The sequence below is a fragment of the Nerophis lumbriciformis genome, linkage group LG04 (assembly GCF_033978685.3).
Source record: "Nerophis lumbriciformis linkage group LG04, RoL_Nlum_v2.1, whole genome shotgun sequence".
Taxonomy (NCBI): Eukaryota; Metazoa; Chordata; class Actinopteri; order Syngnathiformes; family Syngnathidae; genus Nerophis; species Nerophis lumbriciformis.
The window spans coordinates 55,271,878-55,291,855 of record NC_084551.2 but is presented as its reverse complement, the minus strand read 5'-3'; the positions used below and the strand labels follow the sequence as shown (position 1 = coordinate 55,291,855).

Genomic DNA, 19,978 nt, shown 5'->3' with positions numbered 1-19,978 from the left:
TCTGTCCATCTGTCCCTCCGTCTGTGTGTCTTCATTCCACCACTCCATCTTTGTCCCATGCGTCCATCAGCGCCAGTGTCCGCCATCGTGCGTGTGTGTGTCCCCACATGGAGAGCTGTATGTATTCACTAACACGCCTCCACTCAGTCCGCCACTAACACGTCCGCATGCCGAGGACCTTTGGACGCTGACCTCGCTCTTTTCTGTCTCTGTTTTTTTTGTCTCAGTTGTTCTTCTTGTTCTGGATCTTGTCCGCTCATCACTTTTTGTTTTCTGTCCCTCTCCTGTCTCAGGAGTGAAGCGAGGAGTGTGTTCACAGATCAACCACTTCCCAGAGGATGCAGACTTTGACCACGACGGGGCAGAGTACGTCCTACGTAAGTCAGGACCGCCGCTTCTTTCTGTTCCTCCTTTTAAATCCACACCAGACAAGTGGAAGTCTCAGGAGAGGGAGTGTCCTCTTTGGAAGTTATTCTCTCCATCAATCTGTGCGTCTGTAATCCGATTTAAGTGTCCGTGTACTAATTTGTGTGTCTGGATCTCAATCTGTGCGTCTGTAATCCGATTTAAGTGTCCGTGTACTAATTTGTGGGTCGGTATCTCAATATGTGCATATGTAATCCAATTTACGTGTCCGTGTACGAATTTATTTGTCTGGATTTCAATCTGTGCGTTTGTAATCGAATTTATGTGTCCGTGTAATAATTTGTGTGTCTGGATCTCAATCTGTGCGTCTGTGATCCAATGTACGTGTCCAAGTACTAATTTGTGTGTCTGGATCTCAATCTGTGCGTCTGTAATCCCGTTTAAGTGTCCGTGTACTAATTTGTGTGTCTGGATCTCAATCTGTGCGTCTGTAATCCAATGTAAGTGTCTGTGTACTAATTTGTGTGTCTGGATCTCAATCTGTGCGTCTGTAATCCAAGTGTTGTGTCTGTGTACTAATTTGTGTGTCTGGATCTCAATCTGTGCGTCTGTAATCCCGTTTAAGTGTCCAAGTACTAATTTGTGTGTCTGGATCTCAATCTGTGCGTCTGTAATCCCGTTTAAGTGTCCGTGTACTAATTTGTGTGTCTGGATCTCAATCTGTGCGTCTGTAATCCAATGTAAGTGTCTGTGTACTAATTTGTGTGTCTGGATCTCAATCTGTGCGTCTGTAATCCAAGTGTTGTGTCCGTGTACTAATTTGTGTGTCTGGATCTCAATCTGAGCGTCTGTAATCCAATTTATGTGTCCAAGTACTAATTTGTGTGTCTGGATCTCAATGTGTGCGTCTGTAATCCAATTTACGTGTCTGTGTACTAATTTGTGTCTGGATCTCAATCTGTGCATCTATAATCCAATTTAAGTGTCCGTGTACTAATTTGTGTGTCTGGGTCTCAATCTGTCCATTTGTAATTCAAATATATGTGTCTGTGTTTACTAATTTGTGTGTCTGGATCTCAATCTGTGCGTCTGTAATCCGATTTAAGTGTCCGTGTACTAATTTGTGGGTCCGTATCTCAATATGTGCATATGTAATCCAATTTACGTGTCCGTGTACGAATTTATTTGTCTGGATTTCAATCTGTTCGTTTGTAATCGAATTTATGTGTCCGTGTAATAATTTGTGTGTCTGGATCTCAATCTGTGCGTCTGTGATCCAATGTACGTGTCCAAGTACTAATTTGTGTGTCTGGATCTCAATCTGTGCGTCTGTAATCCCGTTTAAGTGTCCGTGTACTAATTTGTGTGTCTGGATCTCAATCTGTGCGTCTGTAATCCAATGTAAGTGTCTGTGTACTAATTTGTGTGTCTGGATCTCAATCTGTGCGTCTGTAATCCAAGTGTTGTGTCTGTGTACTAATTTGTGTGTCTGGATCTCAATCTGTGCGTCTGTAATCCCGTTTAAGTGTCCAAGTACTAATTTGTGTGTCTGGATCTCAATCTGTGCGTCTGTAATCCCGTTTAAGTGTCCGTGTACTAATTTGTGTGTCTGGATCTCAATCTGTGCGTCTGTAATCCAATGTAAGTGTCTGTGTACTAATTTGTGTGTCTGGATCTCAATCTGTGCGTCTGTAATCCAAGTGTTGTGTCCGTGTACTAATTTGTGTGTCTGGATCTCAATCTGAGCGTCTGTAATCCAATTTATGTGTCCAAGTACTAATTTGTGTGTCTGGATCTCAATGTGTGCGTCTGTAATCCAATTTACGTGTCTGTGTACTAATTTGTGTCTGGATCTCAATCTGTGCATCTATAATCCAATTTAAGTGTCCGTGTACTAATTTGTGTGTCTGGGTCTCAATCTGTCCATTTGTAATTCAAATATATGTGTCTGTGTTTACTAATTTGTGTGTCTGGATCTCAATCAGTGCGTCTGTAATCCAATTTAAGTGTCCGTGTACTAATTTGTGTCTGAATCTCAATCTGTGCATCTGTAATCCAATTTACGTGTCCGTGTACTAATTTGTGTGTCTGGATGTCAATCTATGCGTCTGTAATCCAATTTAAGTGTCTGTGTACTAATTTGTGTGTCTGGATCTCAATCTGTGCGCCTGTAATCCAATTTACATGTCCGTGTACTAATTTGTGTGTCTGGATCTCAATCTGTGCGCTTGTAATCCAATATACATGTCTGTGGACTAATTTGTGTGTCTGGATCTCAATCTGTGTGTCTGTAATCCAATTTACGTGTCCGTGTACGAATTTGTGTGTCTGGATCTCAATCCGTGCGCCTGTAATCCAATATACATGTCTGTGGACTAATTTGTGTGTCTGGATCTCAATCTTTGCGGCTGTAATCCAATTTACGTGTCCGGGTACTAATTTGTGTGTCTGGATCTCAATCCGTGTGGGTGTAATCAGATCTGTGTTTGCGTGTTTTAATTTGTGTCCGTATTTCAATTTTTTGTGTGTGTAAAAATTCAAATCTGTTTAGCTGTACATTGACGTGTGTGCGTAAAATAAAAATGTGTGTGTCTGTGTATTCAGATTTGTGTGAAGCAAGTACCCTGTTTTTTTACCGTTGTAGATTTGTGTGTCTGCAACTTCACCTTTCCTTTGCCTATACACACCACCAGTGCACACACTCATGTTGTTCTGTGGACTTGTGGTGTGATACACACATTGTTTTACACAAACACACAGGACAGATTTGTTCTATTACACACACGCAATAAAATAAAATAAAACGTCACACAAATAAAAACACGCACACACGGATCTGATTACACACACAGACACACAAATTAAAACACAGACACATGATTTGGATTACAGACGCAGAAATTGCAAATAGTTGTTACACACACATAAATCTAAATACGGACAACAATTAAAATACGGGTGTGTGATTCGATTACAGACACACATTTTAGATACGCAATAATACTTTCATACGGACAGATTTTTTCTATTTTTATACACACAAAAATGGAAATACAGACACACAAATTAAAACACAGACATGTGAATCAGATTACAGACACACATTGAGGTACGCATTTGCAAATAGTGCTGCTATAATAATACTTCCATACTGACAGATTTTTATTTTCAAATACACAAAAATTTAAATACGGACACAAATTAAAACACACATACATGCAGATCTGATTACACACGCACAGATTGAGACACAGACACATAAATTAGTACACGGAGATGTGAATCGAATTTCAGACACACAGATTGAGATACACTTTTGCAAATAGTTTTGCTGCTATAATACTTCCATATGTCTGGTTGTACTTCAATCTGTGTGTCTGTGTGTAAAAGATGTGTGTGTGTATTCAGATTTGTGTGAAGCAGTAAACCAGATTGAATGTCTTTTTAAATGAGACTTTTGCGACACCTCTGCTGTGTAAAAAGACACTCCTTGTTTACACACAGACGGTCACACAAATTAAAACTCAGAGATGAGTACACACACACAAATGGAAATACGGTCACACAAATCAAAACTCAGATCTGAGTACACACACAAACAAATGTAAATACGGACGCACAAAACTCATATCTGAGTACACACACAAACAAATGGAAATACGGACACACAAATCAAAATTTAGATCTGAGTACGCACACAAAAATGGAAATACGGACACACAAATTAAAACTCAGATCTGACTACACACACAAACAAATGGAAATACAGACACACAAATCAAAACTCAGATCTGAGTACACACACACAAATGGAAATACGGACACACAAATTCAAACTCAGATCTGAGTACACACACACAAATGGAAATACGGACACACAAATCAATACTCAGATCTGAGTACACACACAAACAAATGGAAATACGGACACACAAATCAAAACTCAGATCTGAGTACACACACACAAATGGAAATACCGTCACACAAATTAAAACTCAGATCTGAGTACATACACAAACAAATGGAAATACGGACACACAAATTAAAACTCAGATCTGAGTACACACACACAAATGGAAATACGGACACACAAATTAAAACTCAGATCTGAGTACACACACACACAAATGGAAATACGGACACACAAATCAAAACTCAGATCTGAGTACACACACAAACAAATGGAAATACAGACACACAAATCAAAACTCAGATCTGAGTACACACAAACAAATGGAAATACAGACACACAAATCAAAACTCAGATCTGAGTACACACACACAAATGGAAATACAGACACACAAATCAAAACTCAGATCTGAGTACATACACAAACAAATGGAAATACGGTCACACAAATTAAAACTCAGATCTGAGTACACACACACACATGGAAATACAGACACACAAATTAAAACACAGATCTGAGTACACACTCACAAATGGAAATACGGTCACACAAATTCAAACTCAGATCTGAGTACACACACACAAATGGAAATACGGACACACAAATCAATACTCAGATCTGAGTACACACACAAACAAATGGAAATACGGACACACAAATCAAAACTCAGATCTGAGTACACACACACAAATGGAAATACGGACACACAAATCAAAACTCAGATCTGAGTACACACACACAAATGGAAATACGGACACACAAATTAAAACTCAGATCTGAGTACACACACACACAAATGGAAATACGGACACACAAATCAAAACTCAGATCTGAGTACACACACAAACAAATGGAAATACAGACACACAAATCAAAACTCAGATCTGAGTACACACACACAAATGGAAATACAGACACACAAAATAAAACACAGATCTGAGTACACACACACAAATGGAAATACCGTCACACAAATCAAAACTCAGATCTGAGTACATACACAAACAAATGGAAATACGGTCACACAAATTAAAACTCAGATCTGAGTACACACACACACATGGAAATACAGACACACAAATTAAAACACAGATCTGAGTACACACTCACAAATGGAAATACGGTCACACAAATTAAAACTCAGATCTGAGTACACACACACAAATGGAAATACGGACACACAATTCAAACTCAGATCTGAGTACACATACAAATGGAAATACGGTCACACAAATTAAAACTCAGATCTGAGTACACACACAAACAAATGGAAATACGGACGCACAAATTAAAACTCAGATCTGAGTACACACACAAATGGAAATACTGTCACACAAATCAAAACTCAGATCTGAGTACATACACAAACAAATGGAAATACGGACACACAAATTAAAACTCAGATCTGAGTACACACAAATGGAAATACAGACACCCAAATCAAAACTCAGATCTGAGTACACACACAAATGGAAATACGGTCACACAAATTAAAACTCAGATCTGAGTACACACACAAACAAATGGAAATACGGACACACAAATTAAAACTCAGATCTGAGTACACACACAAACAAATGGAAATACGGTCACGCAAATTAAAACTCAGATCTGAGTACACACACAAACAAATGGAAATACGGACACACAAATTAAAACTCAGATCTGAGTACACACTAGAGATGCGCGGATAGGCAATTATTTCATCCGCAACCGCATCAGAAAGTCGTCAACCATCCGCAATCCACCCGATCTAACATTTGATCAGAACTGCATCCGCCCGCCATCCGCCCGCACCCGCTCGTTGTTATATATCTAATATAGACGATGCAAGGCATTAGTGAGGTTATAAAGCTTTTGCCTGTTAAAGAAAGGAGACTGATCCAACGCAGCACAGACATTCGCGTGCCACGCTGTCACGACCCAGACGCACACCAGTGCGCAATCATATGGGAGCCGCGCTGAGCGCACCTCCAAGCGCGTCTCGCTGCCGGCGACGGCCGGGTATATGGGCCCGACGCTCCAGCGCCATCCATTTTCAGGGCTAGTTGATTCGGCAGGTGGGTTGTTACACATTCCTTAGCGGGTTCCAACTTCCATGGCCACCGTCCTAGCTGCTGTCTATATCAACCAGGGTGAGCCCCACCCCTTTCGTGAGCGCACTGCGCGCGGAGTGACCCCTGTTACGCGCCCCCGGCAACAGGGGTGGCGGGCAGGTAAGCTGCGCGGGCGGAGCCCCCGGCCACGGGGGTGGCGGGCAGGTAAGCTGCTTACCTGCTGCGCGTGACGCCGGCCGCGGCGAAGGCGGACGAGGCGGGGTGTCGGTGCGGTGGGCGCGGTAGTGACCCTGGACGTGCGTCGGGCCCTTCTCGCGGATCGCCTCAGCTACGGCTCCCGGTGGGGCCCTCTCGGGGGAAGGGGCCTCGGTCCCGGACCCCCGCGAGGCGTCGGGGGCCTTCTCCGCTCCGTAAAAGTGTCCATCTCTTTTTTTTTTTTTCTTCTGTTGTGGCATATGCAGCAGGTGCCTGCTCGTTTTTCGTATGTGGGTAACAACATTTAACTATGTATATATTGTAATGTTCCCAGGAACGTAGGCTCATAGACTTATTCGTTTGTCTCGTATTTATTGTAATAAGATGCAATGTAACCACACAACAGCTCCAATGTGCGTCTCCCCTCTTTTCCGGCAAAACTCGAACTAACACTTCCTGTCAACAACGTCACTTCCCTAACTTGCCCGGAAGTCCCGCCCCCCAGCCAAAGCCATTGGCTAACACCCCATAGCTAGCCGCTACATCATATTTCCGAATTGGTTTAACTGCCACCCGCCTGAATCTATTTAAAATCTAATTTTTTTTAATTTTAATCGCCCGACCCGACCCGACCCGACCCGACCCGCTGATAAAATCTAATTTTTTTAAATTTCATCCGCCCGATTCGCGGATAATCCGCGGACTCCGCGGTTGTGCCCGCAAACCGCGCATCTCTAGTACACACACACACAAATGAATATACGGACACACAAATTAAAACTCAGATATGACTACACACACAAATGGAAATACGGTCACACAAATTAAAACTCAGATCTGAGTACACACACAAACAAATGGAAATACGGACACACAAATTAAAACTCAGATCTGAGTACACACACAAACAAATGGAAATACGGACACACAAATTAAAACTCAGATCTGAGTACACACACACACAAATGAAAATACGGACACACAAATCAAAACTCAGATCTGAGTACACATACAAACAAATGGAAATACTGACACACAAATCAAAACTCAGATCTGAGTACACACACGCAAATGGAAATACAGACACACAAATTAAAACTCAGATCTGAGTACACACACAAACAAATGGAAATACGGTCACACAAATTAAAACTTAAATATGAGTACACACACACAAATGGAAATACCGTCACACAAATTAAAACTCAGATCTGAGTACACACACAAACAAATGGAAATACAGACACACAAATCAAAACTCAGATCTGAGTACACACACGCAAATGGAAATACGGACACACAAATTAAAACTCAGATATGAGTACACACACACAAATGGAAATACGGACACACAAATCAAAACTCAGATCTGAGTACACACACACAAATGGAAATACGGACACACAAATGAAAAGACAGACAGACTGAGATAGTATTTATGTACAATAATGTAGTGGTTGACACTCGGTGCCCAGCGGGGGAATCTTTGTGCTCTCGTCACACACACACTCGCTTCTTTATGCTGCACGGCCATCTTGTTGGCATTTACATGGCATTTTCTTTGCTGTGGCCTACTTGTCTCTGATGAGCGACGTGTGTGTGTGTGTGTGTGTGTGTGTGTGTGTGTGTGTGTGTGTGTGTGTGTGTGTGTGTGTGTGTGTGTGTGTGTGTGTGTGTGTGTGTGTGTGTGTGTGTGTGTGTGTGTGTGTGTGTGTGTGTGTGTGTGTGTGTGTGTGTGATGGCCATACAAGTCAACCGTACTGGTCAGTCAAGTGCAAAAGAGAAGGAGTTTACAGTAAATGGAATATTTAGGCCATGTTGAACAGGAACACAAACTATGTCATATCTTTTTTTGAAAGAAAATTTTTGATGTTTTTAAGGAAAAATATGCGATTATTTTTTTTCTTTTTTCCATGTAATTGTGTGAATGCTCCAAAACATTCACACATATGCTTTTCTACACCAAACTTATTCTATTTATTCTTCTTCACCAGATTTTGGCGCACTCTACCGTCCATATTTTTGTCCCAATTCAAACCATTCCAACTTCAAACTGTTCAGCCTATTCGGGAATCGCGGGCTTTCCCTTGACAAATACCAAAAATTCCCAGATTTCCCAGAATTCCAGGTTTTCCGGGACATTTTTCCCATTCAAAATGAATTGACCATTTTTCAAACTTCCACCTTTTCCACATTTTTCAACCTATTCAAACCATTCCACCTTCAACACATTCCCCTCATCCTGGAAATGTAAACTACATTTTCCAGGTTCAAAAAAATTCCAGGATTTTCCAGAATTCCTGGTTTTCCCAAGCCCTATTTCTACCCTTTTTTCTGGCGACTACTCCTTCCACATTTCTCAAACAATTTGAAAAAAACAACCATTTCAACTCTTTCAGACCATTCAAGTTTTTTACCATTTTAAAAAAAATTCCCGCTTTTCCCCAAATTCCCAAATTTCCATGAAATTCACATTCGATCAATCAATCAATCAATGTTTATGTATATAGCCCTAAATCACAAGTGTCTCAAAGGGCTGCACAAGCCACAACGACATCCTCGGTACAGAGCCCACATAAGGGCAAGGAAAAACTCACCCCAGTGGGACGTCGATGTGAATGACTATGAGGAACCTTGGAGATGTCAAATAAAAATCTGTCAGTATGGAAGTATTATTATAGCAGAATTTGCAAATGCATACCTCAATGTGTGTCTGTAATCTGATTCACCTGTCCGAGTTTTAACTTGTGTGTCTGTATTTCCATTTGTCTGTATGTGTCTGTGTGTTCGTGTTTTAATTTGTGTGATGTTTTTTTATTTTATTTGTGTGTTTGTAATAAAAACATCTGTCTGTCCATATTTTGATCTGTGTGTAAAAAAATAAATATTTTGCGGCAAAGGTTACATGCAAAAAAAAAAACAGCCAATCAAGGTTCCTGCTTCACACAAATCTGAATACACAAACACACATTTTTATACAGACAGAGATTGAAGTACGGCCAGATATATGGAAGTAGTATAGTAGCAAAACTATTTGCGAATGCGTATCTCAATCTGTGTGTCTGTAATCCGACTCACATCTCCATATCTTAATTTGTGTGTCAGTATTTAGATTTTTGGGTGTGTAAAAACAGAAATCGTCTGTATGGAAATATTGTTCTTGCAAAACTATTTGCAATTTCTGCGTCTTTAATCCGAATCACGTGTCCATGTTTTAATCTGTGTGTTTATATTTTGACTTGTGTGTGTGTAATCAGATCCGTGTGTTTGTGTTGCAATTTGTGTGACATCTCAGGTTCAGACGTTGATTTGACCATTGAAATTTGGTCATTTCCCAACCGATATTCTACAACTCAAACATATCGTTGAAACAACATGCTTTTTGACGACATTTATTCAATGTTGGGTTCTTACGTTGATTTGACCATTGAATTTTGGTCATTTTCCAACCTAATATTCTACAACACAAATACAACGTTGAAACAACATGCTTTTTGACAACGTTTAATCAACGTCAGTTTCAGACGTTGATTTGACCATTGAAATATGGTCATTTCCCAACCAATATTCTACAACATAAATACAACGTTGAAACAACATACTTTTTAACGTTAAATCAATGTTGGGTTCTGACATCGATTTGACCATTGAATTTTGGTCATTTCCCAACCATTATTCTACAACATAAATACAACGTTGAAACAACATACTTTTTAACGTTAAATCAAAGTTGGGTTCTGACATCGATTTGACCATTGAATTTTGGTCATTTCCCAACCTAATATTCTACAACACAAATACAACGTTGAAACAACATGCTTTTTGACAACGTTTAATCAATGTTGGGTTGTGACATTGATTTGACCATTGAAATTTGGTCATTTCCCAACCATTATTCTACAACATAAATACAACGTTGAAACAACATACTTTTTAACGTTAAATCAATGTTGGGTTCTGACATTGATTTGACCATTGAAGTTTGGTCATTTCCCAACCTAATATTCTACAACACAAATACAACGTTGAAACAACATGCTTTTTGACAACGTTTAATCAACGTCAGGTTCAGACGTTGATTTGACCATTGAAATGTGGTCATTTCCCAACCGATATTCGACAACTCAAACATATCGTTGAAACAACATGCTTTTTGACAACCTTTAATCAACGTCAGGCTGTGACGTTGATTTGACCATTGAATTTTGGTCATTTCCCAACCAACAACGTGGATCCAACATTGTCTCAGTTTACAACTATTTTGCAACGTTGTCTCAAGGTCAGTTTTGAAGGTCGTGTACGTATATATCAAGGTTGTATCAATGTCTGGTGCATGCTGGGAGAGGAAAGTCCTGAGAGTGAGAATGTTCTTGGCAGTTTGAAGTCCATGAGAGTTGTCGGAGGCAGATATTTACATATATCCAAATTTAAGTGTTACTTCTTTTAATTCATAGTCATATTTGAAAACAGCTCGTGTTTTTCCATTTGTTCTCTTTCTGTTTGTCTGCAAGTAAACTGTGTGTGTTAACCTTGAAGCTTTGGAATGTTAGAAAGAGCGATAATGGGCATTTGTTTTGGCTAGAGAGACATGACTGCCAGGGACTTAAGAGGGGAGAGGGTTTGGTCAAGGGGGGACAGACCATCTTAGCGGCGCAATTGAATGTTCTATGCTGGACTGGTCTCAATGTATATCTGCAAAGCTTTGCAAATATATTACAAAATACTTATTCTGTCTCTGGTGGTTTTTCAACTCAGCTTTAAGTGTCGTAAAGAGCTTGGGAGCGACTTGTGACTTGAATTCCCTGGGAGGAACAACTGGTCAAAAACGCAACAGAGTATATTTTAGGATGTCATTACTTTCCAACCCTAGAATGCTAACATGTGTGCATGTTGTTGTTTGTGGTGGCAGGCGTGGTGAGAGCCTCCAACATCTTCCCCATCCTCAGTGCCATCCTGCTGCTGCTGGGAGGAGTTTGCATCGCTGCCAGTCGCTTCTACAAGAGCAAGCGGAACATCATCCTGGGAGCCGGCATCCTCTTCGTGGCTGCAGGTGGCGTGTGCATGTACATGTAGCGGGGCCACAATGTACATGTAGCGGGGCCACAATGTACATGTAGCGGGGCCACAATGTACATGTAGCGGGGCCATGGTGTACATGTAGCAGGGCCACGGAGTACATGTAGTGGGGAAAGCTTCATTCCCAGCGGGGGTAGGGGAGGAAGTGTCGACAACGCTGTGGATACTTCAAATAGGGCTGGGTAGATATCAACATCTATCGTGACACATGATCGATATCTATAAAAAAAATATATATTCGATAAAACATTTCCTAAGTCATAGAAATATAAATTTCCCAAATATCCCAGAATACCCAGAATTTTTTATGTTAGCATGCTAACTTTGTATGCTACCATATTAGCTCATTTTATTTGTTTAAACCCAAGAAATATTGGCTTTTGATATTTAGCGCCATCTTAGAAATATGATAAGTTTCCTATGTTAGCATGCTAACTTTTGATTTTCGGCGCCATCTTAGAAGTATGCTAACTTGTCTTATGTTCACATGCCAACATTTTATGCTATCATGTTAGTTCATTTTATTTGTTTAAACCTAAAAATCATGGCTTTTGCTTTTTGGCGCCATCTTAAAAATATGCTGAATGTTCCTGTTTACAATGTTTTATGCTAGCATTTTTGCACATTTTATCCGTTTAAACCTAAAAATCATGTGTTTTGATCATTTGCGCCATCTTAAAAATATGCTGACTTTTTCTATGTTAGCATGCTAACTTGTTATGCTAGCATGTTGGCTCATTTGTTTGAACCTAAAACTCATGGGGTTTGATACTTGGAGCCATCTTAGAAGTACGCTAACTTTTCCCATGTTAGCATGCTAACGTTGTATGCTTGCATCATAACTAATTTTATTTGTTTAAACCTAAAAATCATGGCTTTTGATATTTGGCGCCATCTTAAAAATATGCAGACCTTTTCCATGTTCGCATGCTAACATTTTATGCTAGCATTTTTGCTAATTTAATTTGTTTATACCAAAAAATCATGGGTTTTGACACTTGGCGCCGTCTTAGAAGTGAGCTAAATATTTCTGTGTTATCATGCTAATGTTTTATGCTAGCGTGTTGGTTAATTTTTTTTTTTAAACCTAAAAATCATGATTTTTATTACCTGTCTTAGAAGTACGCTAACTTTTCCTATGGTATCATGCTAACGTTTTATGTAATCTTTGTTTGCTAAATGTATTCGTTTCGGCCTAAAAATCATGGGTTTTGATACATAGCACCCTCTTAGAAGTACGCTAACTTTTCCTATGGCATTATGCTAACGTTTTATGCTTTTTTTATTTGTTTAAACCTAAAAAAAACTGTTTTGTTACTTGTATTAGAAGAACGCTATCTTTTCCGATGGTAATATGCTAACATTTTATGTTAGCATGTTAGCTCATTTTATTTGTTTAAACCTAAAAATCGTGGTTTTTGTTACCTGTCTTAGAAGAACGCTAACATTTCCTATGTGGTAATGCTAACGTTAGCAATCTAACATGGTAGCTCATTTTATTTGTTTAAACCTAAAAATCAGGTTTTGGTTACCTGTCTTAGAAGAACGCTAACATTTCCTATGTGATCATGCTAATGTTAGCATGCTAGCTTTTCCTATGATAATACGCTAACGTTTTATGCTAGCATGTTAGCTCATTTTATTTGTTTAAACCTAAAAATCATGGTTTTTGTTACCTGTATTAGAAGAACGCTAACATTTCCTATGTGATAATGCTAACATTAGCATACTAACATGGTAGCTCATTTTGTTTGTTGAAACCTAAAAATCGTGGTTTTTGTTACCTGTCTTAGAAGAACGCTAACATTTCCTATGTGATAATGCTAATGCTAGCATGCTAGCATGTTAGCTCATTTTATTTGTTTAAACCTAAAAATCATAGTTTTTGTTACCTGTCTTAGAAGAACGCTAACATTTCCTATGTGATCATGCTAATGTTAGCATGCTCGCTTTTCCTATGGTAATATGCTAACTTTTTATGCTAGCATGTTAGCTAATTGTATTTGTTTAAACCTAAAAATCATGGTTTTTGTTACCTGTATTAGAAGAACGCTAACATTTCCTATGTGATAATGCTAACATTGGCATGCTAACATGGTAGCTCATTTTGTTTGTTGAAACCTAAAAATCGTGGTTTTTGTTTCCTGTCTTAGAAGAACGCTAACATTTCCTATGTGATAATGCTATCGTTTTATGCTAGCATGTTAGCTCATTTTATTTGTTTAAACCTAAAAATCATGGTTTTGGCTACCTGTCTTAGAAGAACGCTAACATTTCCTGTGTGATCATGCTAATGTTAGCATGCTAGCTTTTCCTATGGTAATATGCTAACGTTTTATGCTAGCATGTTAGCTAATTTTATTTGTTTAAACCTAAAAATCATGGTTTTTGTTACCTGTATTAGAAGAACGCTAACATTTCCTATGTGATAATGCTAACGTTAGCATGTTAGCTCATTTGATTTGTTTGAACCTAAAAATCATGGTTTTTGTTACCTGTCTTAGAAGAACGCTAACATTTCCTATGTGATAATGCTAACGTTTAATGCTAGCATGTTAGCTCATTTTATTTGTTTAAACCTAAAAATCATGGTTTTTGCTACCTGTCTTAGAAGAACGCTAATATTTCCTATGTGATCATGCTAATGTTAGCATGCTAGCTTTTCCTATGGTAATATGCTAATGTTTTATGCTAGCATGTTAGCTATTTTTATTTGTTCAAACCTAAAAATCATAGTTTTTGTTACCTGTATTAGAAGAACGCTAACATTTCCTATGTGATCATGCGAACATTAGCATGCTAACATGGTAGCTCATTTTGTTTGTTGAAACCTAAAAATCGTGGTTTTTGTTACCTGTCTTAGAAGAACGCTAACATTTCCTATGTGATACTGCTAACGCTAGCATGCTAGCATGTTAGCTCATTTTATTTGTTTAAACCTAAAAATCATGGTTTTTGTTACCTGTCTTAGAAGAACGCTAATATTTCCTATGTGATCATGCTAATGTTAGCATGCTAGCTTTTCCTATGGTAATATGCTAATGTTTTATGCTAGCAAGTTAGCTAAATTTATTTGTTTAAACCTAAAAATCATAGTTTTTGTTACCTGTATTAGAAGAACGCTAACATTTCCTATGTGATAATGCTAACGTTAGCATGTTAGCATGTTAGCTCATTTTATTGGTTTAAACCTAAAAATCATAGTTTTTGTTACCTGTATTAGAAGAACGCTAACATTTCCTATGTGATAATGCTAACGTTAGCATGTTAGCTCATTTTATTTGTTTAAACCTAAAAATCATGGTTTTTGTTACCTGTCTTAGAAGAACGCTAACATTTCCTATGTGAAAATGCTAACGTTTAATGCTAGCATGTTAGCTCATTTTATTTGTTTAAACCTAAAAATCATGGTTTTGCTACCTGTCTTAGAAGAACGCTAATATTTCCTATGTGATCATGCTAATGTTAGCATGCTAGCTTTTCCTATGGTAATATGCTAACGTTTTATGCTAGCATGATAGCTAATTTTATTTGTTTAAACCTAAAAATCATAGTTTTTGTTACCTGTATTAGAAGAACGCTAACATTTCCTATGTGATAATGCTAACATTAGCATGCTAACATGGTAGCTCATTTTGTTTGTTGAAACCTAAAAATCATGGTTTTGGTTACCTGTCTTAGAAGAACGCTAACATTTCCTATGTGATCATGCTAATGTTAGCATGGTAGCTTTTCCTATGGTAATATGCTAACGTTTTATGCTAGCATGTTAGCTAATTTTATTTGTTTAAACCTAAAAATCATGGTTTTTGTTACCTGTATTAGAAGAACGCTAACATTTCCTATGTGATAATGCTAACATTAGCATGCTAACATGGTAGCTCATTTTGTTTGTTGAAACCTAAAAATCGTGGTTTTTGTTTCCTGTCTTAGAAGAACGCTAACATTTCCTATGTGATAATGCTAACGTTTTATGCTAGCATGTTAGCTCATTTTATTTGTTTAAACCTAAAAATCATGGTTTTGGTTACCTGTCTTAGAAGAACGCTAACATTTCCTATGTGATCATGATAATGTTAGCATGCTAGCTTTTCCTATGGTAATATGCTAACGTTTTATGCTAGCATGTTAGCTAAGTTTATTTGTTTAAACCTAAAAATCATGGTTTTTGTTACCTGTCTTAGAAGAATGCTAACATTTCCTATGTGATAATGCTAACGTTAGCATGTTAGCTAATTTTATTTGCTTAAATCTAAAAATCATGTTTTTTGTTACCTGTCTTAGAAGAACGCTAACATTTCCTATGTGATCATGCTAATGTTAGCATGCTAGCTTTTTCTATTGTAATATGCTAACGTTTTATGCTAGCATGTTAGCTAATTTTATTTGTTTGAACCTAAAAATCACTGCTTTGGTCACCTGTCTTAGAAGAACGCTAACATTTCCTATGTGATAATGCTAACGTTAGCATGTTAGCTCATTTTATTTGTTTAAACCTAAAAATCATGGTTTTGTTTACCTGTCTTAGAAGAACGCTAACATTTCCTATGTGATCATGCTAATGTTAGCATGCTAGCTTTTTCTATGGTAATATGCTAGCGTTTTATGCTAGCATGTTAGCTAATTTTATTTGTTTAAACCTAAAAATCACGGCTTTGGTCACCTGTCTTAGAAGAACGCTAACATTTCCTATGTGATAATGCTAACGTTAGCATGTTAGCTCATTTTATTTGTTTAAACCTAAAAATCATGGTTTTGTTTACCTGTCTTAGAAGAACGCTAACATTTCCTATGTGATCATGCTAATGTTAGCATGCTAGCTTTTTCTATGGTAATATGCTAACGTTTTATGCTAGCATGTTAGCTCATTTTATTTGTTGAAACCTAAAAATCGTGGATTTGGTTACCTGTATTAGAAGAACGCTAACATTTCCTATGTGATAATGCTAATGTTAGCATGTTAGCTCATTTTATTTGTTTGAACCCAAAAATCATGGTTTTGTTTACCTGTCTTAGAAGAACGCTAACATTACCTATGTGATCATGCTAATGTTAGCATGCTAGCTTTTTCTATGGTAATATGCTAACGTTTTATGCTAGCATGTTAGCTCATTTTATTTGTTGAAACCTAAAAATCGTGGTTTTGGTTACCTGTATTAGAAGAACGCTAACATTTCCTATGTGATAATGCTAATGTTAGCATGTTAGCTCATTTTATTTGTTTAAACCTAAAAATCATGGTTTTGTTTACCTGTCTTAGAAGAACGCTAACATTTCCTATGTGATCATGCTAATGTTAGCATGCTAGCTTTTTCTATGGTAATATGCTAACGTTTTATGCTAGCATGTTAGCTCATTTTATTTGTTGAAACCTAAAAATCGTGGTTTTGGTTACCTGTCTTAGAAGAACGCTAACATTTCCTATGTGATAATGCTAATGTTAGCATGTTAGCTCATTTTATTTGTTTAAACCTAAAAATCATGGTTTTTGTTACCTGTCTTAGAAGAATGCTAACATTTCCTATGTGATGATGCTAACGTTAGCATGTTAGCTTTTTAGTTTAGGTTCACAGCACGAAGAGCATGCTCATCAAAATTTCTGTGGGAATTTTCCAGTATTAGTTCAGTTCTTGTATCGATGGTGCAGGCGCGCCTAACCAAGTCATGTCTCGCTTAGGTTTGAGCAACATTATCGGCGTGATCGTGTACATCTCGGCGGCGCTGGGCGACATCTCTCCGAAGAAGGACGAGGACAAGAAGTGGCAGTACTCCTACGGCTGGTCCTTCTACTTCGGGGGCCTGTCCTTCATCATGGCGGAGATGGTGGGCGTGCTGGCGGTCAACATCTACATCGAGAAGAACAAGGAGCTGCGCTGCCGCTCGCGCACCGACATCTTCAAGAGCACCACGCACGCCATGCTGCGCCTGCCCAGCTACCGCTTCCGCCGCAGGTCCCGCTCTTCGTCGCGCTCCACCGACCCCTCCCGCTCCCGAGACCCTTCGCCCGTCGGGGGCGGCGTGGGGAAGAACTTCGGCTTGCCGCCGTCGGCGCTGCTCTCCCAGGGGCCCATCTCGGTGTCCACGCTGCCCAACCCGCACTCGCGCTCCCACGCGGCCCTGGCAGGGGGCGACATCTCCCTCTACACGCTCTCCCGAGACCCCAAACTCGGGGGTCTCCCGCCCATGTACGGGACAGTGGACCGGGCCACCCTCTACCAGCTCCACAACTGCTTCCCTAAGGACGGCGGCGGCGGTGGGGGTGTGATGATGAGCGGCACGCTCCCCTCGCTTAAGTCCCACAACCCTTCCAACTCTTCCAACTCCAACGTGCCCATGTCCAACTCGGTGGGCTCCGGACCGCCACCCTTCACCTCGTCCACAGTCGACCGGGAGAGAGGGATGGGGACTCTGGACAGGCTGAAGGGGGAGCGGGAGAGCAACTCCAACACCCTCAATAGGAAGACCACACCGGTGTAGGGGAGTCCGGGAGATGATGTTCACAAGATGAGTAATAATAATAACAACAACAACAAAACTATTTTGATATTTTCACCTGCTAGAAATGATTTATTTTGTTAACGATCAACATGCAAACTAACCTCGGGCTACTACGAAATTGTCGTGCAATATTTCCGCTAACTTACCTTTGCCAGCATCGATTGTTGTTGTGATTATTCTTTGCGTCATGACTCGGGATGGGCATAGTCCTAAATCCACATACCCAGTTCCACACCAAAAACTCATCATATTTGTTACCAAATATCCCAGTTTACCCAGAGTTCCCAGTTTTCCGAGACATGTTTCCCTTCGAAAATGAATTTGCACAACTCCTACATTTCTCAAACTATTCGAACCGTTCCACCGTCCACACTCTCCACTAACTAAAAAAAATTCCAGGAATTCCCAGAATTCCCAGTTTTCCAAAGCCCTATTTTACCTCATTCTCTTTTCACTGTCCACTTTCTTCAACTGTTTTTGACCGTTCCACCATCAGAACATTCCTCTTAGTTGGGACAACAAAAGTTATCATTTTTCTTCTCGTACAAATTCCCAATTTTCCAGGAATTCCTAAGCTCTTCGTGAGCTCATGAAAAAAAAAATGTTCACTAATATCCCAGATTACCCAGAGTTCACAGTTTTCCGAGAGATGTTTCCCTTAGAAAATGAATTTGCACAACTCCTACATTTCTCAACCGATTGGAACCGTTCCACCGTCCACACTCTCCACTCACATTGGACAATCAAACAAACGTTTTACCAAATAAAAATAAAAAATTTCCAGGAATTCCGAGAATTCCCTGTTTTCCAAAGCCCTATTTTACCTCGTTCTCTTTTCACTGTCCACATTCTTCAACCGTTTTTCACCGTTCCCCCATCAGAACATTCCTCTTAGTTGGGACAACAAAAGTTATCATTTTTCTTCTTGTACAAATACCCGATTTTCCAGGAATTCCGAAGCTCTTCGTGAGCTCATGAAAAAAAAAATGTTCACAAATATCCCAGATTACCCAGAGTTCACAGTTTTCCGAGACATGTTTCCCTTAGAAAATGAATTTGCACAACTCTTACATGTCTCAACCGATTCGAACCGTTCCACCGTCCACACTCTCCACTCACATTGGACAATCAAACTAACGTTTTACCAAATAAAATGAAAAAATTCCAGGAATTCCGAGAATTCCCTGTTTTCCAAAGCCCTATTTTACATGGTTCTCTTTTCACTGTCCACATTCCTTAACCGTTTTTGACCGTTCCCCCATCTGAACATTCCTCTTAGTTGGGACAACAAAAGTTATCATTTTTCTTCTTGTACAAATACCCGATTTTCCAGGAATTCCGAAGCTCTTTGTGAGCTCATGAAAAAAAAAAATGTTCACAAATATCCCAGATTACCCGGAATTCCAAGTTTTCTGCAACATGTTTCTCTTTGAAAATGAACGGGCCAATTTTCAGACTTGCACAACTCCTACTTTTCTCAACCGAAAACTGAAACCGTTCCGCCATCCCGGCGTTTTACCAAATTCCAAAAAATTCCAGGAATTCCCAGAATCCCCAGTTTTCCAAAGCCCTATTTGACCTCTTTCTCTTTTCACAGTCCACATTCTTCAACCGTTTTTGACCGTTCCCCCATCAGAACATTCCTCTTAGTTGGTACAACAAAAGTTATAATTTTTCTTCTCGTACAAATTCACGATTTTCCAGGAATTCCGAAGCTCTTTGTGAGCTCATGAAAAAAATATTTTTCACAAATATCCCAGATTACCCAGAGTTCACAGTTTTCCGAGACATGTTTCCCTTTGAAAATTAATTTGCACAACTCTTACATTTCTCAACCGATTCGAACCGTTCCACCGTCCACACTCTCCACTCACA

The 19,978-nt window shown here is 39.2% G+C and overlaps 1 protein-coding gene across 2 annotated transcripts in view; it reads left to right on the top strand.

Moving 5' to 3' along the window:
• Positions 1–19,367, top strand: part of cacng8b (calcium channel, voltage-dependent, gamma subunit 8b) — a 74,368-nt gene extending 55,001 nt beyond the window's left edge. Inside the window, exons 2-4 of one of the 2 annotated variants that reach the window (XM_072913066.1) lie at positions 294–377; positions 11,439–11,579; positions 17,283–19,367. In XM_072913066.1, the coding sequence (XP_072769167.1) occupies positions 294–377; positions 11,439–11,579; positions 17,283–18,082 (1,025 nt within the window). In that variant the 3' untranslated portion in view covers positions 18,083–19,367. The remainder of the gene's footprint in view (positions 1–293; positions 378–11,438; positions 11,580–17,282) is intronic. The other variant, XM_061957510.2, reaches the window with a different exon arrangement.
• Positions 19,368–19,978: the final 611 nt, after the last annotated feature.